The sequence below is a fragment of the Dreissena polymorpha genome, chromosome 3, assembly GCF_020536995.1.
Source record: "Dreissena polymorpha isolate Duluth1 chromosome 3, UMN_Dpol_1.0, whole genome shotgun sequence".
Taxonomy (NCBI): Eukaryota; Metazoa; Mollusca; class Bivalvia; order Myida; family Dreissenidae; genus Dreissena; species Dreissena polymorpha.
This window is the reverse complement of record NC_068357.1, coordinates 52635563-52654270: the sequence shown is the minus strand read 5'-3', so window position 1 is coordinate 52654270 and position 18708 is coordinate 52635563. Positions and strand designations below refer to the sequence as shown.

Here is an 18708-nt window from a genome sequence, read left to right as displayed (position 1 = left end):
CACTACGTCTGGTTAAAATGATTTGATTCACGGGTGTCTCTTCATGTAGCTCTACAAATAACAGAAATACCGTCTTTGTGACATATTGGTTCAGGCGTTCGCAAATGGAGCGCTGGATGTCGAAGGGTCAAGTCCGCGCCGGACTTGTTCTGTGTTCTAATGCCGTCGATTGGCTACTCAACATTTAGTTTTTAATCATTGATTGTCTTCTTGTCAAGCGTCTAACGAACATAATAGACATTGTGAATAAAGATGCCCATCAAGCAAAGCTGTTTCATAATTCAAAACTAATTGCGGCAAATTCGATATAAATAGTGAAGGCATGTGTTCCTCGATGAAGATAAGTCATACTAGTGAGTCAAAATTTAAGTGGTCCTTATTCGCGAGGAGAGTCACTTTGATACATTTACTTTACTCGTCTTGGTACCATTCTCCAAATGAATGTGATAATGGCCAATTATGAGTTATTCAAGGTAGCAATTATTCAAGGACGGTTAAGCACGTTAATAGTGGCGTTTTAATGGTTTATCATCATATCGCTTTCGGATGAAATACAGAGTTAATTATTATGTATGTGCCTTGTGTTCGTACGTATATTAGTGAGACAACACGTCCAAACGTAGTCGGATATGATAAAATATGAACATTTACATAATGTGTGTACAGATTTTAGATTTTTAAGAAAAAAAAACAACAACAAAAAAATTCATACAATAAATTTGAATAAACAAATACTTAAACTGCAATAAAAATGACACAAACTATAGAAAGCTGTCCCAAACTAGGTCATGTGCATTAATAGGTGTGTTATGATTAAAAATTAACGAACGTTTTTAAGTATACAAACACAAGATTTTTTATTACAAAAGGAAATATAATTGATCATAAAAATATATGTTGTGCATAGCAATATTCGTCCTTATTCTATTTATCTACTAATTCGAACATTTTAGTTATGCCAAAGGTGTGACATTTGTAAAAAAGGCAAACATATTCTGAATTCCCGATATATATGTTTACAGAAACTTTGTTACGCTTTTTTATAAATATAACCTGCTGTCTAGTTTGATTAAAGTAATAAATTAAAATACATACAGCAAACCATACTTTAACAGTGCTCTCGCATCGATCGTTTACAGGTTGTAAACACAAATCTGTTCATGTTTATGCGTTCGATATAAACGAATTGGTCTCGCCTTGTGCATTTGTTTTCTGTCTTGCCTTTTGGCAATTGGCTCTTTGTCATATATAAAGGACAATTGGTATATTACAATGTAATTGTTTTTACTCAATCTAAAAATGTTCAGTGTTATTCAATATAAATGTTATTCAATTCTGTTCATCACATGTATATGCAAACGAAAATTTCACGTGCAGTAGTACTTAGTGAATTTTAAAAAGTGGTGTTTAAGCACGTTTGTTTTAGAGCATTTTTGGTAGACACCGAAAGAGCTTTCACACACTTAAAGTGCCTACATATCTGCTCATCATACCTATTAGTATGTAAACTAGTTTAATTAAAAATACTTTGATTTACAGGTCATTGTCAGCTTTCGGTAGATTCTCTGGAAATCATTAAGTTTTTTTCATGATATTTAGCAAGAATCAGGTGCATGTCGTTTTGATTGTTTTGATTATTATCTCACAGCAGTAAGTGTATGTTAGCTGCATAGTAAACCAGTTGTGAAACTACTTGATTGCATTAGTGTAGTTGTTGTACAACAACCCGTAACATTGTCAGTAAAAACAAAATAAACGTAAAAAACTCCATTTTGTTTTCATTGCAATTTAGTTGTGTTGATCTTTAACACAAACGCTTTCCAATATTCGTAAAAAACAGTGAACCAGTCGACTTTAACGTGTGCACATTCTGACGAGAAAGTGTGCAATATCAAGTTCCAAAGGTAACGACGCTATATGATGTTTGCAACGGACGTATATGGACGTCATTCCGCCATTGATATGAGATTATACAACAATCAATGGGCCAAATGCTTACCCCAGACATGACGATTCAGCGAAACATGACATAGGCCATTCATTACTTGGTGCGCTCTTCTCGTCTAGTTTGACGTGAACTTATTGTCTCTGTTTGTATATCAATTTAGGTAGACATGATAATTAACTTGATGCAAAACAAAAATAAATTCATACTATCCTTAGAAATTTATCTTAGGCACTATGTGACACACCATAATTTTTAATTGTTTAACATAAAATAATAACAGAATGAAACAAAATGCAATATATATTTCCATTGTGTTTCAGACGTGTATTACATGCCATTTTTACAGTGGAACAACTAATTACACATTAATTGACGTACTCTGCAAATGAGTTCAAGCAAAATTAAAATAACCCCTGCCATAAAGTCGGAACATTAAAAACAATTTATAACCGAAATTACTAAGATTTGAATCAAACTTTGAAGACTCGTTTCTACTGATATGGTACATGCACTACCCTCTTCGTATTTAAAGGGTACCGTATCATTCATAAGCATTCTTAGCTACAACAATTCAATGTTTTAACATTAAAAGCTAAATTTGGAGACTGTATTTTAATTAAGTTTCTCTTTTGTTGTTGTTTTATGCAATTGTATGAACATTATGTCATATGCTTCCGTTTCATACAATTACCTCGCTTTAATAGATAGCGTCAGATGTAATGCATTAGCAATTACAAACAACTTTCTTTCACTGACAACAATGCTATCTTAGGTTTAGACATCGCAGGAGATCGTAACGAGCTAAAGGGTTGTAAACCTATTCGGTTAAAGAGCTAATTGAACTCGCGAATTTTATATCAATTTATTTGTTACCACATCAGTTATATATGCATTCGTTAAAAAGAAAACCATTTCCATTTTTCTGATGAAAATGAAAAGGCACAAAACCCAGGAACCAATCGCATTGTCTTTATTTGTTGTTGATATTCAATTGAATGGCTGACACAGATCTAGTTATACTGCTTCGATGATATTTGCGTCATGTAATGATTGGTATCTGTGACTGTTGACGCCATATATTGACAATTGTTGTCTTCGTTTTTACACGATACAAATTTGGCAAATGGATGCCCTGTTTCTGAGACACAAACACGCTACAACATGTGCAATGATTCTCGATGCCTGAAAGTATATGATTCCCACATTTAACATGGTCGTGGCATCATTGCCCGCTGATCGTCTACGTGGCACGAAATTGCATCGTGTTTATATTGAAAAACACACACACAACGTTTAGCAAAATGGGCAATACGCCGATATTTTAAACATTGACGTACGCTGTAAGTTTCTATATAATGTACTGTTATCATTTACTTTAAATATTTTGCTTTAAATTTCGTTGCAGATATAAAATTTAATAGTTTGCTTCCGGTGTATAACCATTATAATATGCTGTTAATAAATTCAGAGAAACAAAACAACTTCAACTATTTTATAGTACCAATAAGCACTTTACTTGTACCTTAAGTGATGTCAAATGAAATGTATAAATACGAATTACTAGATGTTGTGCTCTCCTCAGTATCTTCTTATTAATGTGAATCTGATTCTATTAATCCCTTCCTTAAGATGTATTTCGATTCCAATTACGACTATTTTTCATCACAGTAATAACATCGCAATCATTCACAGACGTTTACATAATTTTTCAATTCTTCAATTGAAATAAATTTGAGTATCAAGGTCACTGGCATTTTCGATTTTAATAAACGTAATGACAAACTACATAATAACTATAACTTAACAAGTACAAACTGTGAATTTACGCCAAAAATGAATGATCGTTATCGTTAAAATTAGTCACAAATGGCACACAGTAATGGTAAACGTCATAATGATTGTTGATAAATCCTATCTCGTTTAAGCCTCGATTTTCAATTTTGGCCTAATTTTTCCTTTTGTTATTTGCCGAGTTTTGAATTTTTTTGGCGGGTTTCCCATTGTATTAAATTAATGATATAGATTAAAGTTACGTGTATTATATTAATTAGTTATCGTCCGAAGAGTTGAATCTGAATCATAGAACTGTACAAATTTAATACAACGAAACATATTAATATACAGTTCTGCGTCTACTAATTCTACAGACAGGCACGAATATTGTATATTTTGTTTCTGTATGATTACCGATGCAAAATTGGTGTTAATTGATTAGCTAAAAATGGTACTTGTGTGGTATGAATGAATATGCACATACGACACGCTGACACAAGTATTGGTAGTGAACACACAGGGGATTTAAAAAAGCACATTTTAAACGTTCGATTTGTAGAATCGTTTAGCTATACATATCCGTATGAATCAGAGCTTTGCTTTCTTGCCTTTTGCGACATGCATAACGGTTTCATTTTGATGCAGTGATACAGATTTTGTCAGCAAGAAGTTATTTTTAGCTGTTGGTATTATTAATGGATTCTAACGTTCCAAAAATTGGTTTTATTCAGTTTGTATGGTCCATATTATACCACGGTCAAAATTATTTGCAATTTACTCGATTGTATGGTTCTTGTATTTATTTTTAAATTGGATTACATGGCAATGAAAATAATATTAATAATGAAACATATTTTGGTAATAATTCAGGTGTGACGTTAGAGAACACATCTAACGATCCTGTACGAATGGGCGATTCCATGGTGGCGAACACAGACTTACTCATTTTATGTTCACAATTGCGTTGAATATATTGCCCTGTATTCTTCAATTGGTAAAATGTGTTAAATGGAGGACTATAATATCTTAACAAGCATTTTTCACTTCATAATATTTCTGGAGAGTCATTTTTCTTGCAAGATACAACATTAACTGCCATAACGCAACCGTCAATATATGTTATATTGCGATTATTTATTGTTGATCCAATGATAATATTACATATAAAAATCGGGTAATCGTGTGAAATAGATACATCTGATACATGTATATATGGATATATTACCGAAAACATAAATCAGCAAAATGAACTCTCTAAAGCTATATCTCCTTTTACCAACTTTTATATAATTTAACCTGCTACTAGTGTAATCAAACATTATTCAGAATACAAACTAAAGCACGTTTCCTGAATATATAATCGATACAATCGCATTTAAAAAATCATCAAAATCAATAAGGTTCGTTGTTGTCGATTTTCAAAACATTTACGCAGGAAGCTAAGACCTTAGGTTCTTTTTACTCAAACAATACTCGATCAAACGACCAATTTTAAAATTCATTCATCAAAGCGATATCGTTTTCCGGATATTTCCGTTTCTTTTAATGGTTTGATAACATATGCTATATCAGTACATTTACTGAACCATTTGCTTTGATCACTCTTTAATCCTTGCTATTTTATTTGCAAACTTAAATTTTATATCTCCGCAAACACTACAATAATGATTTATATTGTATAGGACTTGCATACAATCATTTCAAAGCACAAGCAAACTCTGCAATTGTAGTCGAAATAATACGTATTTTATTAATTTAACAGCACTGACCTCTTAAATTCACGTATAGGTATTCTCACTTAAAAGTTGTGATGTAATGCATTAAGTTTTAGTATTTATGTTGGATTCTAAGAGCATAACATTTAATGTGAACATATATTCACATTTCGTCATATTCACATTATATTTAAAAAGTATGGTAAATCCCATTCAATGTTTCTTTAAGAATAAGTCAAAGTATGTATGAAGAAATTGACTCTAATTAATAAAAGGGTTCAATGGCATAACGCGACTTTCCTATAAGCCTATACTTGTCATGTTATCAGCAAATAACAACACAATCAATACAACATATGCAAGTCATGTTTTAAATTAGACGTTTGAACATAATAATTAAAGCTCAGGTCTGAATGATGTCTACATTTGGCCAACAATCTAGCAAAACTAGCACGCGCTGACCATTAATAGCTTAGATAAAAGGTGTAAACGTGTTCTTGTTTATTTAGGTCACAATATACTAAAAGATTTCCTCAACAAATTCAATGTGAAAGCAACAACTTTAACAAAAAAATTAAGTCAACGTTTTGCGCGTCGACACCCTCATAACCAAACCTTTTCATAAAGAGCATTCCAAGCAGAATTTATTTAAACAATAAAAAGATAGGGCATGCAGTATGTAAGAAAAAACTCTACGCGAATCAACGGTCACTGTTTTAAGGCCATTGTTTTACCGGCTTCTCTCCAGTCAATGAGGGTTTCCTGCCATCTGTCAAAGTCTTATGTAGTTTCCAACCTAAAAGCAAAACACTAAATGTGTAGTATACAACATTCTTTTCCCTACCACATACCACATAAACACAGAAATATTAAAAAATAAAGTCATGGCAAATGCCCAAACAGAGGATTGTGTTTTCAAATAAATGACGTTCCATGTTTTAAAGTGTATAGCATTGAACACCAAAAGTATTAAGTATAATGTAGCCTATAAGGTAAGTATTATGTTTGTACCTAATAATGTTCGATATCGATCGACCATACCGGTAAACATGTCGCTATTGCAATTGGTGTTTATAAAAGCTTGATACTAAGCCGAACCTCATAATTATCCCACCATAAATCACAAACCAAACGCTTTTCTAAAATAATTTAAATCACATGAGCCTATGCAGACAAAACAGGAAAACACGGATGCAAAAACGTGACGCGCGAATAGCACATAACTTCACTAAATGTGTGTAATTAAATGGATTGTATTATATATAACACATTTGTAAATGTAAAACCATAATGCATCTTATTACTAATGTAATCATAATATGTTATAAGGTAAAAATATGACGTAGAATTTTTTATTTTCAAACAAAAAACTTGAATTTATTTAGGAAGAAGTGATTTTTATAAAAGACATATTCAAGTCTATAATTAAGAACAGCGCATTATTTAAAACAGTTTCAACTACTGTTTGTGAAAAACTAACGATTTTCATATAATTATGTACATCTTCAATTGGAATGATTTCAGGAAGAGGATCAATTATAACCCAAGCCCATTTGTTAGAAAAAGAGGTAAATTCACATAAATCCAATGTTAATATATCAATACTTATTATAAAATATTCGTTAAAAGATTAGCCCTTCAATACGCTTTGTGCCTTTTGGATGCCCTTGACAACATAAGCAATTATTGAAATGATGAAAATTATAAGATGTATTAAAACTATAAAATTTGTGGAACATCGGCATAATAATTGTTTTTACTCGAAATATTTGCGCAAATAAGTTCAAAATAATTGTGAAATACATAAAGCCAAATTAGCGTTTTTGGTCATTCATTTTATGAAATCAGAGTTTTATTTCTGTCTGACAGAAGTTATATAACACTTGTTTTGCAACAAACATTGCACAATCCTACAGAACTTGTCGGATTTTATCTACCTTATGAATAATAAACGAAAATACATGACACTAGAAATAACATGTTTTGTAATTAATATAAAGGAAATCAATTTCACTGACATCAGTATATTGAATTATATGTTTCTTTGCTATCCTACTTGTATTATCTCTTGGCGTTTAAAACATTCTTTTGAATATTCGCAAGCAAGAGGAATGATCTATTACACTTAGAAAAGTTCGCGATGCTCTGAAGTTAAAATAGTACTGGTAAAGAAGTATGCTTCAATACATGAAATAAGGTTTCCGCGCATAAATAGCCAAAAACATTATCATTGAACGACCCAACTTGAACATGACTCATAAACATTTTGATACAATATGCATCCATATCGAATGCGTGTGCGTGAGCAGTATCTTGTTATTTGCGTATAAGCCACACCAAAAAGAAACGCCGTTTAAAACAAACACATTTTTGAACGCTGAGATTAAGTTTACTCATTACATAGGTAACATAGCTAACTAGTAAAGACAATAATGATAAATATATGTTTCCAAGTAAATCATATAATGCAATATTAATTATAGGTTATTAGACGTTTTACTGTACTATACGGAGATATATTTGGACGAGCACACAGTTTGACGTCATATTGGTCGAGCCGTTAGACGAGTCCAATATGACTTCAAACTGTGTTCGAGTCCAAATATATCACGTATTGTACAGTTTAAACGTCTAATAAGCTTTTTATTCTATATCCTTTTCTTCAGCTTTTTGTTTCCGTTTATTTTTGATTTTAAAATGCTTTAATTGCATCTATGCTATTTTCAAGACAAGCGCCCGTGTGAGTCGATTATAGTACATTCGGATACTTTTTCTTGGTCACGGCTTTTATCGTTATAAAACAATTGCTTAGTGCACTTTTATTCAACTGTCCAATATGGAAAAAATACAGACTTTTTGGATCCAATACCGGAATATATTGGACGGTCACGTGGTACATATGAAGAATGCCGATTGGATAAATTTATTGGATATAGAATAAAATAAAATTATTCGCCGTTTGTCAATTAGACTTAACTACATTTTTACATATTTTGATGCAAATTTAAAAAAAAATAATATTTTCATTAAAAATCACATCAATTAAAATCACCATTGGAAAGTATTATGTGTTTTTTCTGTGAATATATGCATGGCTATTTCACTAAACACAATTTATATACGAAATAAACTGAACCTGATTTCAGACAAGTTTGTGGTGATTCCGATTGTTAATACTCATTCCGTGATAGTCGTGACCGTCTTATCATGCCACGTGATTTTTCGTCATGAACATATCGACGCGTCTTTCTGGTCGTTAACAGACATGCGTTCACTTTCAAAATGGATTGGATGAATTTAGTGTGGACGTGTAAGCATATGATCTGATGTTTTATTTATATCATATCAATATTTAATTCATATAACTTTATTATTTCCAAAGTGCTGATTTTGACTATTAAATTTATACCTTAAAATGACTTTTAATATATATTGCAATGTTGAAGTATGTAAGTAAATGTCACATTTTTGGCACGTTTTAAGATCCGAGGTAATAAACAATACTAGGTGAAATGTATAATAGCTTTGTATAAAAAATTACAAAACTGTTCCTAATGGGACGCTATCTCGGGGCGTCTAAGTTTTAAGTTATCATCTTAACAAATCATCTAATTTTATTTGTATATTTCTGTGTATTATTTTTAATTATATAAATATTAATCTTGTTATCAATAAACATTATTATTAGACTCGCTGCTATGCGTGGTTCCCGTAGTGTTGGGTGTAGATGGCGACACCTGCAGGGACATTGACGCCCAGGCTTGCGTCCTTATGGCGCAAAGGAACCCAGCCATTTGTCAAGACCAGGTTCTTAGTCAAACGGCATGTCCTAAATTCTGTAAACTTTGCCGTAAGTAACTGAATAGCTGTCATCTAGATAATAAACATTTACAAAAATATATTTCTAATCCTCTGGTAGAAATTGCACTGATCCATCATATGTAACCAAATTTGTGTTTTGCAGACCAGTATAGTTATTTAGGTTCTTATGTTTTATACTTATGTGGCCAGGAAATTGTACGGAACCCTATGAGTATTCTTAAAATTATAATTGAGGTCTCGTTTAGATTCCGCTCGCTATCTAAGTTTAACATTAATTCATTTTTGATATGATACCAATCACTGTTTTAATATGATAAGAAAATCCATACAATTAATCATTACTTTTACAACAAAGATTGGATCGATACTTACAAATCTATTTCATTGATACACTGTAATTGGTACATAAAAGACACACATAACTACATTTACAATTTAAAGATGTCTAGTACATCTTTAGCATTTATTCAAATCAACGTTATTTGACGTTATTGTATCTAAATATATTTACGTTTTAGCACTGGAGTGTTACCATTGCGATGTATCAGTTCGCGACTATATGACTTGTAACATGACGACAACATGTGACAGTAACCAGGTAAGTAACGTCATTCACACTATGGTTCATAGCGCTTTTATGGTTAAAACAAAGGTACACATGTGCTAATAAATAGCAGTTCATTGGAAGCTTCATAACGTGACCTTTACAGTTACAATTTGTTTATAGCCAGTAAATAAAAGATTCCAATCAATTAAAAAACATTTCCAAGTACTAGTAATTTTCTAATCACGCATGTAACGCATGTGTTGACACATGATGCCCACTATTATTCAAAACACTTTCATTACATGAAATTGAAGTTTGAACAATTTGTTCTTCATATCTTACAGTGGTGTGTTGGTCCTCTTATGGAATAGAACCACGCTCAAGTAAACAAGTAAATCTAGTATACGGGGACATGGCTAGATTGTTTTCATGATGGTTATTTTGAAAGCCCTGAAACGAATTTTATAGGTGATTTTTCGTAGCGCTTATGCAAGTAATCTTATTTAAGGTTATTTATGGCATATTATGCATTACTCAAGATTTCAGACCCGAGCTTGTATTTAGCATACGTACATAAAATAACAGTGTGCATTTCATTTTCATACATGTGTGTAATACGACACTAATAATTTAACCCATTAAACATACACTTTCTCTTCCAGCAATGCATGCTACAGAAGATGCATTCTTCTCAAGACGGGCACGATGAGTATGTGATGGGGTGTGCTAGCCTTCAGGTAAGGTTTGCACCTTGATATTTAATATTTGAAGGACATCGTTAGCCTTACGGTATGGTTTACATGCGTAGTATTTTATACCTAACGGGTGAACAAATGGTGGGAAGTGATATGCCGATGTGGTGGACATGATATCTCACTAATTTAAATAATTGCAAAGAATTAGAATTCACCAGAGTTTTATTTGAGCCATACAAAGCGTTGCTAAATGAAGTTATACTTACTATTTATAAAAGACATAGATATTATTCAATTCAAGAACACGTGTCAGATAAGAAACTCTTGTTCACACTCACTTTCCATTTACTTTAGACAAATGACGCATTGATTTTGCAATATAGCATAATTAAACACGACCGCGAACTTAAATATAATTAATGGTGTGGTCACTGCATTGGAGCGATCAATTAAAGTTAAATTAAAAAAGGTTTTAAGGATTTCCAAATACCATGGGCAACGTTCGTATTGATGTTTATGTGGGAATTAATGTGGACGTATGGAAAGAAAGCCCATACCGGCAAGTCATCACAAAAGTTTGTTATAACTTATGATGTAAAAAGAGAGAACTGTCTTCATAGATCATTTTAAAAACAATTTTGGTGGAAGTTGTGTGACGGTGTTGGCCTGTCGTTGACGTTTGGGCGCCGAGAGCTGCAGGAGAGGAACGTGGCGGTCACGTGCTGCAATACAGACAGATGCAATCTACCAACCGAGTCAAGTACAATGCCAACCACCACCACCAAACACATACCAAGTAAGATACTTTAATAATCGGAGATGACCTAATATTTAAAAAAAGTAAACGTGTTAGTGGACCTTGAATTGCAATGTCGCTTTTAAAGTTAGATTATTAATGTTGGTTACGCGGACATTGTTAAATGTGTGTTTGCTCCATCATATAACAATTTACAATTGAGATATCTGATAATATCTAACAATTAAGCATGGAATATGTACCAACTTTTACCCAGCATCGACCGATTCATTTCCTAGATAAAAGCCGCTATCCAACAATGTTGTCTGCATTGACATATTGCTTGTCAAAACGTTTGCAAATATTTCTTTTAATTTTGTTCAGTCTATTTTAATCATACACTAATAATATATCCATTCTCCACAAATTTGATGAAATAACACATTTTTCGACACTAGGTTGCGTGAGAGATATCATATTTATTGTCGAAGACGCCAGCGAGAAAAACGATCACACACACACGAACGTTGGCTATTCGACGCCTTACATGGTAGCCTTCCTAAAAGAACTCGTATCAAGCCTCCCTATTGGCCCATCGGACAGCCTGGTAGAACTCTCTCTTGCTGATTCGGACGTTCACAGTATTTGGTCCCTTACAGACCACACGACCAACGACAGCCTTCTAACGGCTATAAATGGTATACCGTTTCGACACCAGAAAGACAACCTTGATATCAGAGGAATAGTCAATTACGTTTCTAGAGATGCATTTAACATTAGGTCAGGCGACAGGCAAAGTGTACCAAATACGGTCGTCATATTTGTTGATCACCGAGCACGACCTAGTAAGTCTGCTACTACTGGTCAGATCATTGGAGTAGATTATGCTTCACAGCATAATGTTCATCAGGCAAGCGGTAACGTCATTATCATCAACATCGGACCACCTGACCACAGCGACGTCACACAAATTTCGGTGTTGGCAACGGACGCAAGTCACGTGCTCACGGTGGCGGATTATGACGCACTGTCCAGAATCAAAGAAACGCTTGTTAATCTCATTTGTAATTGAAAGAAACATTCGCGACTGGCACATCTATGCAAGTTTTCACATATTATGTCCATATTATAACAACTGCGGTAAACACGTCTCCCTTGTTAGTTGCAGTAATTTATAATAAAGTTGAAAATGATAGCTGGTATTTTATGCGTTCAATTTGTCTCTGTGTTTTTCGCTTTGTGAACACATGTATGCCTTGCGCAGTAATACAATGATTTATTGCCATACGCAATTCAGAACTTCGTGTGTGTTTATTCTGCAAATGCACACTGACGCATGTGTGTTTTAAATTGAATTTCATACATAGTTACCCATAGTTGAATTCCTTCTTTATTTAAGTAGGACAAATAAACGGGTTCAGTTGTTATATAATATATATGTGTTTTTACAAACGGTCATATGTTGTGGCGAATCACAAATATTATATAAAGCCTGCTGAACGAATGCTTTGTAAGTCTTTGTTTATAAAGTTGATATGTTTATTGTAAGTAGGACATACAAGTAATGAAATCATATACAGTTGGTTATTGTCACACTCATATTTGTTTGTTTCTGCATGAAAAAACCAGGCGAAGTCATAAACCACATCAATTGAAAGAAATTGCCGTAACGTTCCTAAAACATTGAAGACATTGGTGTGCACTAATTATTTCAATTATTGGAACATAACAAGCGCAAAAGAAAGCCGATTTTACTATGAAAGTTATAAACTGAATTAAGCTTTTGTTACGGTGGAAAGTGAATAACAGCCTAAAAACAGTTATTTCAACAGTTCTATAACACTGACATGAGTCTTGTGAAGATATTTCTATAACTGAAGGCAGTGCTTAATGCTGCCTGGAGTAAGAGTTTTATTTTGTCACAATCGAGTAGAAAGAAGATACAAAACACCTTAAATTTTTATTTGAAGGGCTACTTTTACTTCATGCGCTAGGAAAAATGGAGGTTACATAGCACTTGTTATGGCTACACAGATACATGCACAGCGTGATAATATAATGATATTGTTTTGCGTCACGGGATAATGTATTTTTGTGACCCCAAACAAGTAGAATTAAACATGAATTGGAAAATTAGAATTAAACATTAACTTTGAAAAGAATCTACTCGTATTTGCGTTTGATTGGGTAAGTGTGTGCCAACTTCGGTTCATATATGTCTCAATAACGTGTTGGATGTTGTTTTAAGATGCATTCAGTCTAGCTTTGCAGCCCATGATTAAGAAATGGTTCTAAAATCAAATGTCATTTTGGGAGTTAAATGTTTAAGCAGATTGCATTATTGTCTCTTAAGCGGTATTGTGTTTTTTCGTTCTTGTCACACAAACTATAAACATATGTGTTATTTAATAAATAAAAATGTATTATTTTTTCAGAAAATCAAATTGAAAGCCCAATATGCTATTACATTATCGAGTAACCGTTTTTAAATAGGTTCACGCCAATGCGATAATTTGATTAGTTCTATTGCCAAAGTAAATTAAACATAAGCAAGTGATTGTTTTTTCCTTTATGAAACACGTTTAATTATAACGTTTACGGGTGTTTACAGCTAGTTCACACAATCAAACATTGTTTGTATATTGTTTTCTCTGAATACCTTAGGTATCAAGAACGGAACAATCGCACTGTGAGTTTTGTCTAACCCTACCTTCTTATATAATTTTCTTCACATTACCTCTAGAATAAAAAGCCGTTCCCGAGATAAACCAATTCATGACGTGTTCGACGTTTACAGAATGTTGATATCGAATCCTGCAGCTTTATTGCCACCATTTGAAGGAACATTAGCACCACATGTCGTTTGCACTATGTATGCAAATGACTTGATAATATAATATTACAAATAAAGGTGTCTTGACATTGGCTTGTTTTGACGTATATTACGTTTAACGATAATTGAATTATACTGAATATCTAATCAAAGCAAAACAATTTCAATATTTACATGTAAAAACATAAACTTAATTTGGTATAATAATGCAAATGCGTTAAGTCCCACACAGGCGGTGTGTTTTAAACAACTGAAAATAATCTTGCGGACGTATTTAAAAAAATTAATTATAGCAAACACATATTGATAATTTAAATAAAATGTAATGAAATTTAGTATTTTCTCCAAGCAAATGTTATCTATTTATATTGATGTAGCGCATAAGTAAACACAATATTTATTATGATGTATTTACGTTTTCGCTCACGAGATTGACATTGTTTACTATATATCCATCGTTTGAATCCGTATAATGCAAGACTGAAATAATTTTAACAAGATCGTGGATAAAATAGAAACTGGGTTGAAACATTATCAAATTATTTCACTATCCTATATTTTTAACAAATAAATGCAAAACAAAATGTTTAATCCTAACGTTTAGAGAAAACAATCAATAATTAACCATCAATTATGTTTTGGTAAAGCCATTTTAAAAGAGAGCGTAATTTAAAAAAAAAAACGCCCCAAACGATGTATCGTCTTACAATATTTTTCAACAAATATAGAGAGAAGTAACACAACCGACTTCAACAAATCATATAAGAATGGAACATGATAAATTGCACTGTTATTATAGCAATGCGATTTTTAACGTCGGTTTGCACAAATCCTCTTTTATTACCCAATCCACTAACTTATAGTTTATATATCTTATATATATTTATATATATTTATATATTTGTTTAAATACTACGGATAATAAATAAACATAAAATGGAAACAATCGTAAATCCTTTAATTTTTTATCATGATTTGTTCTAATGCACGTTTTTACATTCGTGTATGATACAAAAAACTAAAACAAGATTGAGAGAGAGACTTATCCTTTATTTAAAACCTACGAAGTTTGCGTTGTTTCATCACACTATTGTATTAACAATTCATTTCATGTCGATGTTATTTCAGTTTCTTTATGGTGATGTTTAATTCGTAACACGTGGAATGGAAAGTGTCTTGTTGTTGGTTGTGTTTGTTTAAGGTGTTTTTGACGATGCTGCTTCAGCGAAGCAGCTCGTCTAAGTTATCATAACATGAAAACATTCTTCACAATGGCGACCTATGTAAAAGACAGAAAGTTCGAATGATTTAGCGTAGTTTTCTCAATCGGCATACCTCGCTGATTATCATTGATAACATTCTCCTAGCAGAGTTGCCGTTCGTGCCTCACCACACAACAATGGCCGCGCCCATGAGAGAATGTTGACACTCGTGTCAAAACTTTCTTACAGCATAAATCGGTTTGTTTGGCTATTGTGGAACTATCATTAAGGATTTATAAGTTATTTATTCACTAAATCTCCGCTAATGACAACAATGGATGGAATTCGAAGGATATATTCGATGTGAATAAAGGACTTTCTCGATTTAGACAGCTTGACACGGCATACTGGTATTTTTAGTTATCAATTTAAGTCACATTTTTAATTTATATAAATTGTATTCGAGCATATTGCGAATGACTATGTTACCCGATATCAACATATCATATGTGATTTGCAGTTCACCAAGCTGTTTTGAAATTCAACATTGATTACAAACTTTTTACTGGTTTGTTTTCTTTCTTCTTTCTATTTTAGTACTTGATATCATTTTGTGTCACAGTAAAAGAGAATTAAGGCGATTGTGGCCAGTTTGGATCAAGATCAGCCTGCGGTCGCTTGAAAGCTGTTTGCTTAAAAGCGGTTTTCTGACAATAACACATAATTTAATTGGATACTGATTAGACTGCGCTTTTCCTGTGACATGGCTCAAATAATAGAATTGTCATTAATCAAATGATTTTATTTGGAATATAAATCAAGTTTTTTTTGTGGTCCCTCGGGATCAATGACTCCAGCACTTTCGTGTTGATAATTGAATTCTGCTTAAGGTTAGGGGCGTGAGAGATGTTGCTCCTTCCATTATCTCTCATGAACCGACTTAAAAAACCGAGTCGGCAATATTTGACTTAATTTTTGGTTTGGTTGCTCTCGAGGGATCGAACAATTTCAGAATCTTCCTAAAAGCCTAGTTGTAGAGTGTCGACTTTGATTGCAGGAGATTGCGCTGCGAGTTTGATCCCAAGAAGCAAAATTGAAAACTAGTCAACTTTGTTATCTTAAAGGCTGATAAACCTGATGTGAATTTTCTCTTATACTAAGATAATGTGAATTTTCTCCCACATGATGGTCATCAGTTATATTATATAAACAACTCAGAGCAGTAGTAAACAATGGGACAATTATTAATAAACGCATATTTCATTTGTCTTTGACACTTGGAGTTTGATATTGCCTAGATTTAAATATGTGACTTGACCTTACCAGCACTCTTGTGACAGAGCTAAAGTGTAAATAAACCATTGAAGATCACCTAAATCCAGATTTGCTATTACAGAAGTGTGTAACGTTTTAAGGGTGTGAAAAGTTAGCAAAAAAGGGTCATTACCGAGAGGCCACAACTGATCTGAACAAGAAAAATCAGTTCCTGAATAAGATTTCCTTACATAGTTCAATAAAATCTAATTTCAGAAGCCAGGTAACATTTAACGTTAATGTCACCAATGTGTCAGACCAGGGCCTTGATTTTGAAATCTAGGACATGCATGGTCAGATAATGTCATTAAAGATTATATATTTTGTCAAAAACATACAAATGTAAACATGTAACTGTAACTAATGTAGTTATTATAATTAGTAAAATGCACTAAGTCAGAAGGCATTTGACATTTCTGCTGGTGCGTTGGTACACCAGGTGGCTCGGTTGCAATGGTTTGATGGACTGCTTGGATGTGTAGTTTCATTATATATAGTATATCAAACTGTATTATTTCCTATATATTTTCATCTATAATACGTATATTGATAATTACAAAATAAACGTATATGAATTATAAGTGTGCCTGAAATCATTTAAATGATACTGAAATCATGACAGTAATTTATACTGATAAATATTGATTATATGTCGCTTGATACAATCATGTACATCTATATCAAATGAGATCATAATGTAACTTCAGTGATGAATTTTAGTGAATTAAATTAAATCCAAAATGTAAGTCACTTCCATCTCTCTCCCGCAGCGCGCATACCGAAAGGTCATGCTGTGTACCTATCCAGATCCAGATCCAGATCCAAAAATATTATACATAATTATGTATCATGTTGTTTAGAGGGGATGATCTAACCTCTGTTGTATCAATGTATTGTGTTACTTCTCTAATCAGTGTATTTAAAGATATATAAACATAAATTCTGAGTCAGAGCTTCAGGCTTTTAATATTTTACCCCCTGATATTTTTGCCAATGGATATTTTAGCTAGTTCCTACTTTCAATACAGTCAGACATATGTTAAGTGGTATCTGTACACATTGGTTGATTAAATTTGTACATTAAATATTATAAGAGGTAAACAGATATAGCACAAAGGTTCATGCTAGATGAATTAAGAGCCTTATTCAATGGGTATTTAAACATTTTTAAATGGTAAAATGTTCTAAAATGTATACCCATTTTCTGTTGAGCACAGGTCAGATATAAAATGTATACCATTTAACCACTTCTATATGGAGCCCTGTCCAGATCTCAAATGTATATCCCTTTTCTCTGGCACCCTGGTCATCTCATGTTCATCACCTAACAAACACCTATCAAAATGGCAAATTATATGCAGAACAGTTCATTATATGCAATGGTTAAATGAAATTCTTCAGAATTATTTTTTTCACATGGACATTTCACTTTCACAGTCATGGAAAAAAGCCTGCACAACACAGATCAAAAATACTTGTTATTTGTTGATCATCCCATATATCGATACTCCCTGTGCATAAATATCTACAGTCTTCATAAAATCAGGTCAAAAAATTGTACTTTAAGTCCTTAATTGAACTGGCTATAGTTATCAGATTATTATAAGCTCAATCAGTATTTTTATATGAATATTTATGCTTTGTGTATTGGAAACATATACACAATCATGCAGTTACATGATAGCAATAAATAATAACAAAGCCACCCATACTATAAATGTCATTGACAAAGCCTATGGTAAAAATGTGAACACATTGAGTGTAATTGCCCTCTCGTGCCAGCAAAAACAACACGTTGACGGGTTGTCATTTTTGACAGTTCTACTTTCACTTTCATTTGGTCATATACAACTATTAACAATTATGTGGCTGAGAAAAATATCGCCATTGCTTATTTAATATATTTTATGTACATTTATTCAATAAACTTACATCAATACACGATTTTCTTCGTTAAATTAAACATTTCTGACAGGCTACCGCTTTGTTTACATATTTCGCTTACATTTTGACGTACGTAGGTAGGACCGCATCACCGCTTCCGAAATGTGTATTCATACTATTTTCTTCGAAGTACTTATCCAATGTTTGACGGAAAGGGCCGAGAATGTGCGATTGTGGGT

At 32.7% G+C, this 18708-nt stretch overlaps 1 protein-coding gene across 2 annotated transcripts in view; it reads left to right on the top strand.

Annotated features, from left to right (window-relative positions):
* Positions 1–8626: 8626 nt before the first annotated feature.
* LOC127874155 (collagen alpha-1(XIV) chain-like) overlaps positions 8627–18708 on the top strand; it is a 100635-nt gene continuing 90553 nt past the window's right edge. The window contains exons 1-6 of one of the 2 annotated variants that reach the window (XM_052418345.1): positions 8627–8746; positions 9125–9286; positions 9777–9856; positions 10468–10542; positions 11149–11296; positions 11695–12431. In XM_052418345.1, the coding sequence (XP_052274305.1) occupies positions 8719–8746; positions 9125–9286; positions 9777–9856; positions 10468–10542; positions 11149–11296; positions 11695–12308 (1107 nt within the window). In that variant the 5' untranslated portion in view covers positions 8627–8718 and the 3' untranslated portion in view covers positions 12309–12431. Of the gene's footprint in view, positions 8747–9124; positions 9287–9776; positions 9857–10467; positions 10543–11148; positions 11297–11694; positions 12432–18708 lie in introns of those variants that run through there. The other variant, XM_052418344.1, reaches the window with a different exon arrangement.